General features: G+C 45.5%; 2 protein-coding genes across 2 annotated transcripts; both read right to left on the bottom strand.

Moving 5' to 3' along the window:
• Positions 1 to 3,756: 3,756 nt before the first annotated feature.
• LOC308620451 (olfactory receptor 5P6-like) lies at positions 3,757 to 4,679 on the bottom strand (the record flags this gene model as incomplete). The annotated part of the gene is given in 2 exon segments (XM_081240020.1): positions 3,757 to 4,019; positions 4,022 to 4,679. Coding segments are annotated over 2 exon segments (921 nt in total).
• Positions 4,680 to 12,544: 7,865 nt separating this feature from the next.
• Positions 12,545 to 13,467, bottom strand: LOC308620623 (olfactory receptor 5P6-like; the record flags this gene model as incomplete). Its single annotated transcript, XM_081240411.1, is given in 2 exon segments — positions 12,545 to 12,807; positions 12,810 to 13,467. Coding segments are annotated over 2 exon segments (921 nt in total).
• Positions 13,468 to 15,174: the final 1,707 nt, after the last annotated feature.

Below are 15,174 nucleotides of genomic sequence, written 5' to 3'. Positions count from 1 at the left end.
GCCTTGTTCTCGAGGCTTCAGAGCCGGGAAAGTGCGGAGAGCATAGCAAGCCGCGGCGCCCCCAGCCCCGGACCCGCGATGCTCCGCGGAGGCGCCGTAACCTCCCACTCTGCGCCCGCCTGTCCCGTGGACCCGGGCGCATCTCCGACCACCGCGACCCAGGACGGAGGCACGGGGCGCGGGGCTCGGCCGGCGGCGGGCGCTGGGGCGGGCGGGGACCCGGGCTCCGGACCCGAGGCCGCGCGGACCCGCCAGGCCCACCTCCGTCCCCGCCGCCCGGAAAGCAATCTATTTAGATTAATGAGTTGTAAGACAGTAAGAGAGGGGAGAGGAAAGCTGGTTACAGTTCTACTAGCTAGGATTCTCCAGAGAAACAGAACCACTATAACGTTGTTGTTGTTTTTATTTTAAAGGAATTGGCTCACACAATTATGGGAGCCGGCAATTCCAAAATGCACAGGGCGGTCCAGGAGATTGGAAATTCCAGCAAGAGTTGATGTCACAGTTTTGAGTCCAAAGGCATCCTGGAGACAGAGTCCTTCTTTTTAAGGGGACTTAAGGCTTTTCTCCTAAGGCTTTCAACTGATTGGATGAGGGCCACCCACATTATGGACAGTAATCTGCTTTATTCAAAGTCTACCGATTTAAATGTTAATCACATCTAAAAAAACACCTTCGCAGCAACATCTAGACTCATGTTTGACCAAACACCTGGTCACTGTAGCCTAGCCAAATTGACACATAAAATCAAATATTACAGGAGTACTACTGTAAAATAAAATATATATAAGGTGGTAGCTGGGGGAAAAAAGTGCTGACAACGAAAATGAAGAGCAACGGGAGATAAATATTGGACTCAGAATGTACAAGACTTTGTCACTGAGTGCAAGCATGTGGAGGGAGAAAAATACATTACCCTCAGGTTTCTAATCAATATGTTGATTGAATGATGGTGCCTCTTATTGGGATATGGAACATTGGAGGGGAGCAAGTTGGGGGTGGAAGGAGATAATTACTTTAGACGATTTGTGCTTGAGACTCAACAGACAAAAATATTTTTGTCTAAAGCACTAAATAAAGGACAGGGAAACAGAAATAAATATGGTAGTCATCAGTGTATACAGATAAATTAAACTTCACAGGGGAAACACAATCTAGTTCCCTCAGTCTTCCTTAACAGGCTGCATCTGAGCACGAAAAAGTCACTTAAAGAGCTTGTTCACTCGCTCCCTAGGAATTCAGGAACCCTGCTCATTTCCACAGAGAAGTCACCAGTTTTGACCTGACATAAGCATTCACAGCTGGTTTGGTCAGGGGCATCTCATCCTGTTCTTTTATGAAGTCTCCTGTAACTAGGCTGCAGCCAGACTAGGAACACAGGCCAGCATTTATGGGTCCAAAAAGCCCACCATCTACAGATAACCATGCAAAAAGAACGTGTCCAGTAATTTTACTGTCTGGTTCCACTTGGTCATCTCCCCTCAGAATGTACTCAGTCATAACTATAATTATCACACTCATTCCAGGACAAGCTGCTGTTGAAGTGGACACAGTCTCAAAAGGTTGGAGGTCCAAAAACCTTAACTTATAGCAGAGTACAGCTTTGGAAAAGATGTGAATAAAATTTTATAGAATTTTCTGCAGAGTATTTTTTCATGTTAACCAACTTGTGTTACTAATTAATAATTAAATTTCATTTTATTAATGGTAGCTCACTATGGGCTTCTAATTTACGTTCTCGTATCAGAAAATCTAATCCTGACCTTTACTAAGAGCTTTCCCATTGTCTAATAACCTACAGACCAATATATTTTGACCACAGACACTCTTTGTCCTTTTATTGTTATTTTAGGGTCTATCATTAGATCAAATACTAAAAAAATTACAAATTGATTAAGAAAATATTTTTCTAGCAAGCTCTCTCTTTACCCCCAAGCTGAGGTGAGCAAGTGAAGCTAGACTAAGCACAAAGGAAAAACAAAGCAGTCTTCATCAAATAGGAAGAGGCGATTTTAAAGGTCACCGCAAGATTAAGGAGAGTGGCCAAGACGTCGGAGTACAAGGACACTGAGCTCACCTCCTCTAGGGAGCACACCAAAATCACAACTATATGCACAACAACCATCGATGAAGAACACTGGAACCTACCAGAAAAGATCTTCTACAACTAAATACACAAAGAAGGAACCACAACAAAACAGGTGAAAAGGTTGGACTCGCGGTATAATCAAACCCTATTACCCCCGGGGTGGGCGACCCTCAGACTGGAGAATAATTATAGTGCAGAGGTCCTCCCACAGGAGCGAGAGTTCTGAGCCCCACGTCAGGCCCCCAACCCAGGCGGGGGTCCAGCACCAGGAAGACGACCCCCAGAGCATTTGGCATTGAAGGCCAGTGCTCCAGGCAGTTAGCAGGAGCCCCCCAGGACCGGGGGAAAGAGAGACTCCACTCTTAGGGGGCACACACAAAATCCCACGCACACCTGGGCAGAAGCAATAATTTGATAGGAGCCTGGGCCAGACCTACCTGCCGGCCTTGGAGAGTCTCCCGGGGAGGCAGGGGGCATGGCTGCGGCTCGCCCTGGGGACGAAGTCACTGGCAGCAGCTTTTCTTAGGAGCTCCTTCTGCTGCGTGGACGCCGCTGCTGGCGGGCGCCATTTTGAAAGTCTTCCTCCAGCTCATTAGCCCAACAGCCTGCAGGTGCCGGCGCTGGGACGCCTCAGGCCAAGCAACTAACTGGGCGAGGACACAGCCCCAGCCTTCTAAAGACAGGCTGCCTAAAAGACTAAAGAGCCCACAGCTGCCTTTAGACGCAGCCCTAGACAAGGCCCTGCCCACCAGAGGGCCAAAACCCAGCTATAACCACCAGGGGGCAGACACCAGCCAGTCCCACCAGGAGGCCTGCCTCTAGACCAACCTCACCCACCACGGGGGAAACACCAGAAGTAGACACCAGAACGTAGGCCAGACCCTACCCTGGGACCAGCTGGGCCCTGGCCCCGCCCACTAGCAGGCCAATGCAACCTTCAGGACCTCCCGGACCCCATACCCAACTGGGTCAGGAACCAGCCCCCACACCGATGATCTGAAACGAGCTCCAGGATCTCCGAGCCCTGCAGCCAGACTCCAGGAATCAGCTCTTCCTGCCAGCATCTGGCACTAACCCCAGGACTTATCTTCACCTGCCAGTGGGTGGGCAGCAGTCTCAGGATCTTTGGGACCCTGACTCCACCCACCACTAGCCAGCATGAGTCCCGGGAACCCCTAGAGTTCTGCAACCAGCCACCCCGTGACCAGGACCCACTAAGCAGCAGCCAGCAGCATCCGCACGAGGGAGGGCCTGGCAACCAACCAGACGAGGAGCCATCCAAGCCCACCAGACCAGCCACATGCCCACCACAACAGAAGGACCCATGCAGCCCTCTTAGGGGGAACCCCTAGAACATACAGCTTGGGTGATGAGAGGGGAGTGCACTGCTGGGATGCACAGGATGCCTTCTACAGAGGGCCACTTCTCCAAGGTTGAGAAATGTAACTAACCTACCACAGATATAAAAATAAAAATAGCAACTTAGAAAAAATGAGGCTGCAGAGGAACATGTTCCAGACAAAGGAACAAGGTAAAACCCCAGAAGAACTAAGAGGTATGGAGATAGGCAATCTACCTGAGAAAGAGTTCAGAGTAACGATCGTAAAGATGTTCAAAGAACTTGGGAGGAGAATGGATGCACACACAGACCGAGAAGTTAAAAGTTTTTAACAAAGCTCTCTCTTCAGAGCCTCATTAATCTCACTGTTCCTCAGGCTGTAGATGAGGGGGTTCAACATGGGGATCACCACCGTGTAGAACACAGACACCACCTTGTTCTGATCAGTTGAGTAGCTGGACTTGGGCATCACATAAATGAATGTGATGGTCCCATAGAACAGAGCGACTGCTGTGAGGTGAGACGTGCAGGTGCAGAAGGCCTTGCGGTGCCCCTCGGTGGAGCGCATCTTCAGAATGGTGATGAGGATTAGGAGATGGCTATGACAATCACCGTGACCACAATGATGGAGCCAGCTGTAAATGAGAGGACAACTGCGGGGATACTGATATCAGAACAGGAGAGTTCAACCAAGGGAGCAAAACCACAGAAAAAATGATTGACTCGATTTGGTCCACAGAAAAGTGAATAATAGAAGCAAATAGTAAAAGACCAAGCACTGAGAAAACCACCTACATAAGCCACTGTGAGTAACTGAACATAAACTCGTGTGGACATTTTGGTGGAATAAAGCAGTGGGCTGCAGATTGCCACGAAGCGATCATATGCCATGGCAGCCAGAAGGAAGCATTCAGTTGACCCAAAGAAAACAACTGAACCAAGTTGAATGGCACATCCAAGATAGGAGATGGTATTTCTCTCCACCAGGAAATTTGCAAGCATATTGGATGTTACAGAAGATGAATAGCCTATGTCAGCAAAGGCCAGGTGGCTCAGAAAAAAATACATAGGATGATGGAGCTGAGAAGAGACTCTGATAAGAATGACTGTGCTGAGATTGCCACATATGGTCACCAGGTAGATACAAAGGATGATCGTGAAGAGGATGACTCGAAGAATTGGATCGTTTGTTAAGCCCAGTAAAATGAACCCTGTCATTGCAGTATTGTTCCCATGCTCCTGGGAATCCATGAGATAGGGTAGCTGCTACCAAAATGAACCTGTGATGAGACATTACATTAAAGAAGTTTTGAATTTGATGGTTTTCTTTTTATTAATACACATAGAGTTTATTATAAACAAGTAAATTATTCAGTTAGGTTTGGACTGACTTTTTTTTACCTTAGAGTAAAAACCTTATATTCTGTTATTTTTATATATATTTTAGAGTAGAAAATTTTATTTATTTATATAATGAGTATTCTATATTTTAAAAATTGTTTTCAGCACGAACACGGGAAAACCTGCTTCAAATAATGTATATCTTTCCCTCTTTATATTATATAATACCTAACGGTTATTGAATATTTACTAAATGGCAAGCCTTGGGTTAAGAATTTTCTATTTATTTCTATTTTAATTTGTATGAAATAATATTAAGTATTTAATCTCATGTGTAGACAATGAAACTGAATTTGGCAACGTAACTGAGCTAAGTTTCCATAGCAAATTGTAGAATCAAAGACGTGACTCTCAGGTAGTTTGAATACAGTCCATTCCTTTAGTAGCTATGCTATAAATGAAATTAAAGAATACTTATGATGAAGTCAAGTCTCTTGGAAATGGGTGGATAACAAATTACGTTGCTACTTTCTGACAGCTAAAGTATAAAAGAGGTGCCTAGGTAATCACAAAGGTTACAAAATTCTCTCAATAAAACAAGACCATGTTTTTAAAAGGAGAAATACAATTTTCTTAGTTGGACAAAGAAGGGGAAAGAAAGTTCGAATTAAGGTTATAAATGAAGTCAGCTATTATAAATGTATTATGTTTATTTCACATTTACAATTAAATATTGTTTTCCCAATTAGTTTGAAATATCAAAATAATTACTGTGCAAAATCTTACATGTGTAATATCTAGGACATAATTAAACTACATTCACTCAAATCTGATCATTTCCTAATGTAATTATGTTTTCAAATTGGAGTAATATAGAACAAAATAGTATTCATTTCAACATAATATATTGATATATATATATATATATATCAATATATCAAGTCCATGGTGGGACTTGCTGATGTCTGCCCCCTGGTGGGTATAGCTGGGTGAATAAAGTTCCAGCTTAAAAAGTTAAGAAGTGTACCCAGGTTCGCCCAGCAAGTTGCCAGGCTGAAACTCATCTCCAAGTTCTCTGGCTTTGTATTCTCAACTTTGCCCCAAAGCCTCTGGTTGCCTGTAAGCCTAAGCCTTCAGAACAATAAGCAAAGGAAGTCTTTCCAACATATGCACAAACAGCAAGTCCCCAAAGCACCTTAAATGTAGTGAATTTTATAGTATAATACTTATTGGCTGAGTACCCAGTTTAATATCGTTGAAAGACCATGTGAGTTTCTGGTCTTACGGGTGGAAAAATGAGGAATCATGGTAACTTGAATTATGCCTATTTATACACTAAGTAGACTATAGAAACAGGTTAATTCAGCTAAGGTTACTTGCTAGCTGGCTGCTGGATAGCATCTGCCCTGTTTCTCCTGGCTTGTGAGAACAGATACAACTTTAGAGAGTAAAGTGTTCTCAAATGGTTATTGAAAATCAGGACAACTGATTAACTCACAAAAGCCAAATATCTTACCTCTAAAAATGAGAATTCATTCATCTTACAGTAATAAATTCAGAGTCATTGTTGTACTATAAGAGCTGTGCTATTTTAGTGTTTGCCTTTGAGGATAAACCTCTGAAGATTCTTGAGATTCAAATGTGAATTCAAAAGCACCAGGGGTCATTATCACATTCTCCAGTGAATATTGAGCAGTGCACCTCACACAAATATAACTAATATTTAAGGATTCTGTCAATTCTCCAAGCGACCAGTTTCTTTCTTTTTCTACTTGTTTGTGCACTTCCATTTGATAATTATTGGAAGTATACTATAATAAATTATCTCATAGCTAAACATTTGTTCTGTTTAATACATCAGGTTAAGGACTACACTACCAATATAAAATGGTAGAAGAATGTGCGATCAAGATAGCAGATTAGGAGGACCCTGAGCTCACCTCCCACAAACACATCAAAATTACAAATATATATATATATATAGCAGCTTTCTCTGAGGATAACCTGAAAACTAGACAAATGACTCTTCTACAACCAAAGAAAGAACCACACAGAGTCTAGTAGCAGAGGAGAAGTGATCGAGTTGGGACCCACACCCTCAGTGGGCAACCCAGAGGAGGAGAATAGCACAGGCTCAGGGATACTCTCTAAGAAGAGAGAGGTTTCAGCCCCACAGTGGGCACCCCAACCCTGGGGTCAAGCGCCAGGAGGATAAGCCCCATTTCCTGGTTTTGAAAACCAGTGGGGCTTACCAGAAGGCTGTAGGAAACTGAGACTCTGCTCTTGAAAAGCACACCCACAGACTTGCTTGCTCTCAATATCAGTGCAGAGGCCGAAGACTGAAAAGTTCCTGGTGCTCTGGCTAACCTGCGGGATTGCCCCAGAACACCCCACCCCAGCCTGCACCAGTCGCCAGCTGCAGCCTCTCTGCCAAAGCCCCACCAAGGTGTGACTGCCAGCATGTCTCAAGACTAGCTGCAGCTTGCTCCAGGCTGTAGTTCAAGCCCCTCTGGCTCCAGCCATACCCCCAAACAAGGCAGCAACTGCCATCATGCCACAGGAGAATCCACGGTTTACACCAGGCTCTGACTCTAGCCACTCTGTCTCCAGCCCTAATCCCCACCAAGGTGGTGGCTGCCAGCTCAAACCAGGAGAAGTCATGACCCTTGCTCATTTCAGATCTAGATCTCCCACCAAAGCCACTGAGCACACACAGAGTTTGAATGTTTGGGGAATGAGGGAAGAGTGCTGAGAGCTAGAAACATAACAGGGACACATTCAGGACTTTGTAAACATGTTAAGAATTGTTGCCTTTATTCAAAGTCTTTGGGGGATATTAACAAAGGAATTAATCTATTTCGATTTTTTGTTTGTTTTGTTTATTCAAGACCCATTTATTCTCTAGCTCTGCCCACATGGAGATACCCTCCTTGAGGAGGAGGCGTCCCTTCACTTTTAAAACACCTTGAGCTGAAAACACGTGTTCCGAGGTTTCAACTATGAGATCCACATTCTTAAAGCACTAATTCTGTGTGTGTGTGTGGGGGGGCGTACGCGGGCCTCTCACCGCTGTGGCCTCTCCCGTTGCGGAGCACAGTCTCCGGACGCGCAGGCTCAGCGGCCATGGCTCACGGGCCCAACTGCTCTACGGCATGCGGGATCTTCCTGGACCAGGGCACAAACCCGCGTCCCCTGCATCGGCAGGCGGACTCTCAACCACTGCGCCACCAGGGAAGCCCTAAAGCACTAATTCTTAAACCTCATCTAGATTTCTCCCCTTGGATGGGGGGAGAGGACCCAAACACAGCGAAGAACCGCTCAGGACGGCGGGCTCTGCTCGCGCAGAAGACCTTGCAGCTGCCCTGACCACCCGGCTGGAGCCAGGATTAGGGCCCTGAGATGAGGGGCGCCTGCTGGGCTGCCGCCAGCGCCACCGCCCCCAGCTCCTGTCCTCTTCACTGGCTTGCTGTCACCTCTAGTTCCCCTGGAGTTGGGGGATTCCAGACGCTCTCTGCTCACACTTCTGCATCACGCCTGCTGCCTCAGCACTGCTGATCCACACCAAGGGGGAAAAGCACACAGAACTGCTTTTCAACACACCAACGTTCCACACACAAGTTATTTTATAAGCCTGCGGGTTCTTTTTTCATCAGAGGACATTCCCAAGGCACTCTCCTGGAGGACTGAGGCCGGTGCCCTGGGCTCATCAGCAGGATCTGTCCTGAAGCCAGGAGTGACAAGAGCCACACCTGCAGGTCGATTCCACTGACCAGCCGCCCAGGACCGAGCTGGGCCCACGGACCTTGGTCTGGATTGTGTTGGCTGGTCATTCTTGCCCAGGTTCACAGGCCAACAGCCAGTGTCCTTCCTTCCCTGCTCATCGCTGCACCGGCGGCTCACTCCTACCTGCTGCCGTCACGCGCCTGGCAACCTAGTGTTCCGGGGCCAGCCAAGAACTGAGACCCCAGCAGGCCCCTAGTTCCCAGCAGGCCAACTCCCCATTAAACTACTGCTGCCTAGCCTTGTTCTCGAGGCTTCAGAGCCGGGAAAGTGCGGAGAGCATAGCAAGCCGCGGCGCCCCCAGCCCCGGACCCGCGATGCTCCGCGGAGGCGCCGTAACCTCCCACTCTGCGCCCGCCTGTCCCGTGGACCCGGGCGCATCTCCGACCACCGCGACCCAGGACGGAGGCACGGGGCGCGGGGCTCGGCCGGCGGCGGGCGCTGGGGCGGGCGGGGACCCGGGCTCCGGACCCGAGGCCGCGCGGACCCGCCAGGCCCACCTCCGTCCCCGCCGCCCGGAAAGCAATCTATTTAGATTAATGAGTTGTAAGACAGTAAGAGAGGGGAGAGGAAAGCTGGTTACAGTTCTACTAGCTAGGATTCTCCAGAGAAACAGAACCACTATAACGTTGTTGTTGTTTTTATTTTAAAGGAATTGGCTCACACAATTATGGGAGCCGGCAATTCCAAAATGCACAGGGCGGTCCAGGAGATTGGAAATTCCAGCAAGAGTTGATGTCACAGTTTTGAGTCCAAAGGCATCCTGGAGACAGAGTCCTTCTTTTTAAGGGGACTTAAGGCTTTTCTCCTAAGGCTTTCAACTGATTGGATGAGGGCCACCCACATTATGGACAGTAATCTGCTTTATTCAAAGTCTACCGATTTAAATGTTAATCACATCTAAAAAAACACCTTCGCAGCAACATCTAGACTCATGTTTGACCAAACACCTGGTCACTGTAGCCTAGCCAAATTGACACATAAAATCAAATATTACAGGAGTACTACTGTAAAATAAAATATATATAAGGTGGTAGCTGGGGGAAAAAAGTGCTGACAACGAAAATGAAGAGCAACGGGAGATAAATATTGGACTCAGAATGTACAAGACTTTGTCACTGAGTGCAAGCATGTGGAGGGAGAAAAATACATTACCCTCAGGTTTCTAATCAATATGTTGATTGAATGATGGTGCCTCTTATTGGGATATGGAACATTGGAGGGGAGCAAGTTGGGGGTGGAAGGAGATAATTACTTTAGACGATTTGTGCTTGAGACTCAACAGACAAAAATATTTTTGTCTAAAGCACTAAATAAAGGACAGGGAAACAGAAATAAATATGGTAGTCATCAGTGTATACAGATAAATTAAACTTCACAGGGGAAACACAATCTAGTTCCCTCAGTCTTCCTTAACAGGCTGCATCTGAGCACGAAAAAGTCACTTAAAGAGCTTGTTCACTCGCTCCCTAGGAATTCAGGAACCCTGCTCATTTCCACAGAGAAGTCACCAGTTTTGACCTGACATAAGCATTCACAGCTGGTTTGGTCAGGGGCATCTCATCCTGTTCTTTTATGAAGTCTCCTGTAACTAGGCTGCAGCCAGACTAGGAACACAGGCCAGCATTTATGGGTCCAAAAAGCCCACCATCTACAGATAACCATGCAAAAAGAACGTGTCCAGTAATTTTACTGTCTGGTTCCACTTGGTCATCTCCCCTCAGAATGTACTCAGTCATAACTATAATTATCACACTCATTCCAGGACAAGCTGCTGTTGAAGTGGACACAGTCTCAAAAGGTTGGAGGTCCAAAAACCTTAACTTATAGCAGAGTACAGCTTTGGAAAAGATGTGAATAAAATTTTATAGAATTTTCTGCAGAGTATTTTTTCATGTTAACCAACTTGTGTTACTAATTAATAATTAAATTTCATTTTATTAATGGTAGCTCACTATGGGCTTCTAATTTACGTTCTCGTATCAGAAAATCTAATCCTGACCTTTACTAAGAGCTTTCCCATTGTCTAATAACCTACAGACCAATATATTTTGACCACAGACACTCTTTGTCCTTTTATTGTTATTTTAGGGTCTATCATTAGATCAAATACTAAAAAAATTACAAATTGATTAAGAAAATATTTTTCTAGCAAGCTCTCTCTTTACCCCCAAGCTGAGGTGAGCAAGTGAAGCTAGACTAAGCACAAAGGAAAAACAAAGCAGTCTTCATCAAATAGGAAGAGGCGATTTTAAAGGTCACCGCAAGATTAAGGAGAGTGGCCAAGACGTCGGAGTACAAGGACACTGAGCTCACCTCCTCTAGGGAGCACACCAAAATCACAACTATATGCACAACAACCATCGATGAAGAACACTGGAACCTACCAGAAAAGATCTTCTACAACTAAATACACAAAGAAGGAACCACAACAAAACAGGTGAAAAGGTTGGACTCGCGGTATAATCAAACCCTATTACCCCCGGGGTGGGCGACCCTCAGACTGGAGAATAATTATAGTGCAGAGGTCCTCCCACAGGAGCGAGAGTTCTGAGCCCCACGTCAGGCCCCCAACCCAGGCGGGGGTCCAGCACCAGGAAGACGACCCCCAGAGCATTTGGCATTGAAGGCCAGTGCTCCAGGCAGTTAGCAGGAGCCCCCCAGGACCGGGGGAAAGAGAGACTCCACTCTTAGGGGGCACACACAAAATCCCACGCACACCTGGGCAGAAGCAATAATTTGATAGGAGCCTGGGCCAGACCTACCTGCCGGCCTTGGAGAGTCTCCCGGGGAGGCAGGGGGCATGGCTGCGGCTCGCCCTGGGGACGAAGTCACTGGCAGCAGCTTTTCTTAGGAGCTCCTTCTGCTGCGTGGACGCCGCTGCTGGCGGGCGCCATTTTGAAAGTCTTCCTCCAGCTCATTAGCCCAACAGCCTGCAGGTGCCGGCGCTGGGACGCCTCAGGCCAAGCAACTAACTGGGCGAGGACACAGCCCCAGCCTTCTAAAGACAGGCTGCCTAAAAGACTAAAGAGCCCACAGCTGCCTTTAGACGCAGCCCTAGACAAGGCCCTGCCCACCAGAGGGCCAAAACCCAGCTATAACCACCAGGGGGCAGACACCAGCCAGTCCCACCAGGAGGCCTGCCTCTAGACCAACCTCACCCACCACGGGGGAAACACCAGAAGTAGACACCAGAACGTAGGCCAGACCCTACCCTGGGACCAGCTGGGCCCTGGCCCCGCCCACTAGCAGGCCAATGCAACCTTCAGGACCTCCCGGACCCCATACCCAACTGGGTCAGGAACCAGCCCCCACACCGATGATCTGAAACGAGCTCCAGGATCTCCGAGCCCTGCAGCCAGACTCCAGGAATCAGCTCTTCCTGCCAGCATCTGGCACTAACCCCAGGACTTATCTTCACCTGCCAGTGGGTGGGCAGCAGTCTCAGGATCTTTGGGACCCTGACTCCACCCACCACTAGCCAGCATGAGTCCCGGGAACCCCTAGAGTTCTGCAACCAGCCACCCCGTGACCAGGACCCACTAAGCAGCAGCCAGCAGCATCCGCACGAGGGAGGGCCTGGCAACCAACCAGACGAGGAGCCATCCAAGCCCACCAGACCAGCCACATGCCCACCACAACAGAAGGACCCATGCAGCCCTCTTAGGGGGAACCCCTAGAACATACAGCTTGGGTGATGAGAGGGGAGTGCACTGCTGGGATGCACAGGATGCCTTCTACAGAGGGCCACTTCTCCAAGGTTGAGAAATGTAACTAACCTACCACAGATATAAAAATAAAAATAGCAACTTAGAAAAAATGAGGCTGCAGAGGAACATGTTCCAGACAAAGGAACAAGGTAAAACCCCAGAAGAACTAAGAGGTATGGAGATAGGCAATCTACCTGAGAAAGAGTTCAGAGTAACGATCGTAAAGATGTTCAAAGAACTTGGGAGGAGAATGGATGCACACACAGACCGAGAAGTTAAAAGTTTTTAACAAAGCTCTCTCTTCAGAGCCTCATTAATCTCACTGTTCCTCAGGCTGTAGATGAGGGGGTTCAACATGGGGATCACCACCGTGTAGAACACAGACACCACCTTGTTCTGATCAGTTGAGTAGCTGGACTTGGGCATCACATAAATGAATGTGATGGTCCCATAGAACAGAGCGACTGCTGTGAGGTGAGACGTGCAGGTGCAGAAGGCCTTGCGGTGCCCCTCGGTGGAGCGCATCTTCAGAATGGTGATGAGGATTAGGAGATGGCTATGACAATCACCGTGACCACAATGATGGAGCCAGCTGTAAATGAGAGGACAACTGCGGGGATACTGATATCAGAACAGGAGAGTTCAACCAAGGGAGCAAAACCACAGAAAAAATGATTGACTCGATTTGGTCCACAGAAAAGTGAATAATAGAAGCAAATAGTAAAAGACCAAGCACTGAGAAAACCACCTACATAAGCCACTGTGAGTAACTGAACATAAACTCGTGTGGACATTTTGGTGGAATAAAGCAGTGGGCTGCAGATTGCCACGAAGCGATCATATGCCATGGCAGCCAGAAGGAAGCATTCAGTTGACCCAAAGAAAACAACTGAACCAAGTTGAATGGCACATCCAAGATAGGAGATGGTATTTCTCTCCACCAGGAAATTTGCAAGCATATTGGATGTTACAGAAGATGAATAGCCTATGTCAGCAAAGGCCAGGTGGCTCAGAAAAAAATACATAGGATGATGGAGCTGAGAAGAGACTCTGATAAGAATGACTGTGCTGAGATTGCCACATATGGTCACCAGGTAGATACAAAGGATGATCGTGAAGAGGATGACTCGAAGAATTGGATCGTTTGTTAAGCCCAGTAAAATGAACCCTGTCATTGCAGTATTGTTCCCATGCTCCTGGGAATCCATGAGATAGGGTAGCTGCTACCAAAATGAACCTGTGATGAGACATTACATTAAAGAAGTTTTGAATTTGATGGTTTTCTTTTTATTAATACACATAGAGTTTATTATAAACAAGTAAATTATTCAGTTAGGTTTGGACTGACTTTTTTTTACCTTAGAGTAAAAACCTTATATTCTGTTATTTTTATATATATTTTAGAGTAGAAAATTTTATTTATTTATATAATGAGTATTCTATATTTTAAAAATTGTTTTCAGCACGAACACGGGAAAACCTGCTTCAAATAATGTATATCTTTCCCTCTTTATATTATATAATACCTAACGGTTATTGAATATTTACTAAATGGCAAGCCTTGGGTTAAGAATTTTCTATTTATTTCTATTTTAATTTGTATGAAATAATATTAAGTATTTAATCTCATGTGTAGACAATGAAACTGAATTTGGCAACGTAACTGAGCTAAGTTTCCATAGCAAATTGTAGAATCAAAGACGTGACTCTCAGGTAGTTTGAATACAGTCCATTCCTTTAGTAGCTATGCTATAAATGAAATTAAAGAATACTTATGATGAAGTCAAGTCTCTTGGAAATGGGTGGATAACAAATTACGTTGCTACTTTCTGACAGCTAAAGTATAAAAGAGGTGCCTAGGTAATCACAAAGGTTACAAAATTCTCTCAATAAAACAAGACCATGTTTTTAAAAGGAGAAATACAATTTTCTTAGTTGGACAAAGAAGGGGAAAGAAAGTTCGAATTAAGGTTATAAATGAAGTCAGCTATTATAAATGTATTATGTTTATTTCACATTTACAATTAAATATTGTTTTCCCAATTAGTTTGAAATATCAAAATAATTACTGTGCAAAATCTTACATGTGTAATATCTAGGACATAATTAAACTACATTCACTCAAATCTGATCATTTCCTAATGTAATTATGTTTTCAAATTGGAGTAATATAGAACAAAATAGTATTCATTTCAACATAATATATTGATATATATATATATATATCAATATATCAAGTCCATGGTGGGACTTGCTGATGTCTGCCCCCTGGTGGGTATAGCTGGGTGAATAAAGTTCCAGCTTAAAAAGTTAAGAAGTGTACCCAGGTTCGCCCAGCAAGTTGCCAGGCTGAAACTCATCTCCAAGTTCTCTGGCTTTGTATTCTCAACTTTGCCCCAAAGCCTCTGGTTGCCTGTAAGCCTAAGCCTTCAGAACAATAAGCAAAGGAAGTCTTTCCAACATATGCACAAACAGCAAGTCCCCAAAGCACCTTAAATGTAGTGAATTTTATAGTATAATACTTATTGGCTGAGTACCCAGTTTAATATCGTTGAAAGACCATGTGAGTTTCTGGTCTTACGGGTGGAAAAATGAGGAATCATGGTAACTTGAATTATGCCTATTTATACACTAAGTAGACTATAGAAACAGGTTAATTCAGCTAAGGTTACTTGCTAGCTGGCTGCTGGATAGCATCTGCCCTGTTTCTCCTGGCTTGTGAGAACAGATACAACTTTAGAGAGTAAAGTGTTCTCAAATGGTTATTGAAAATCAGGACAACTGATTAACTCACAAAAGCCAAATATCTTACCTCTAAAAATGAGAATTCATTCATCTTACAGTAATAAATTCAGAGTCATTGTTGTACTATAAGAGCTGTGCTATTTTAGTGTTTGCCTTTGAGGATAAACCTC

Source organism: Mesoplodon bidens, assembly GCF_964165515.1.
Source record: "Mesoplodon bidens genome assembly, chromosome: 7".
In the NCBI taxonomy this organism is placed as follows: Eukaryota; Metazoa; Chordata; class Mammalia; order Artiodactyla; family Ziphiidae; genus Mesoplodon; species Mesoplodon bidens.
The sequence above is the reverse complement of the archived record's forward strand: the minus strand, read 5'-3'. Positions and strand labels throughout refer to the sequence as shown.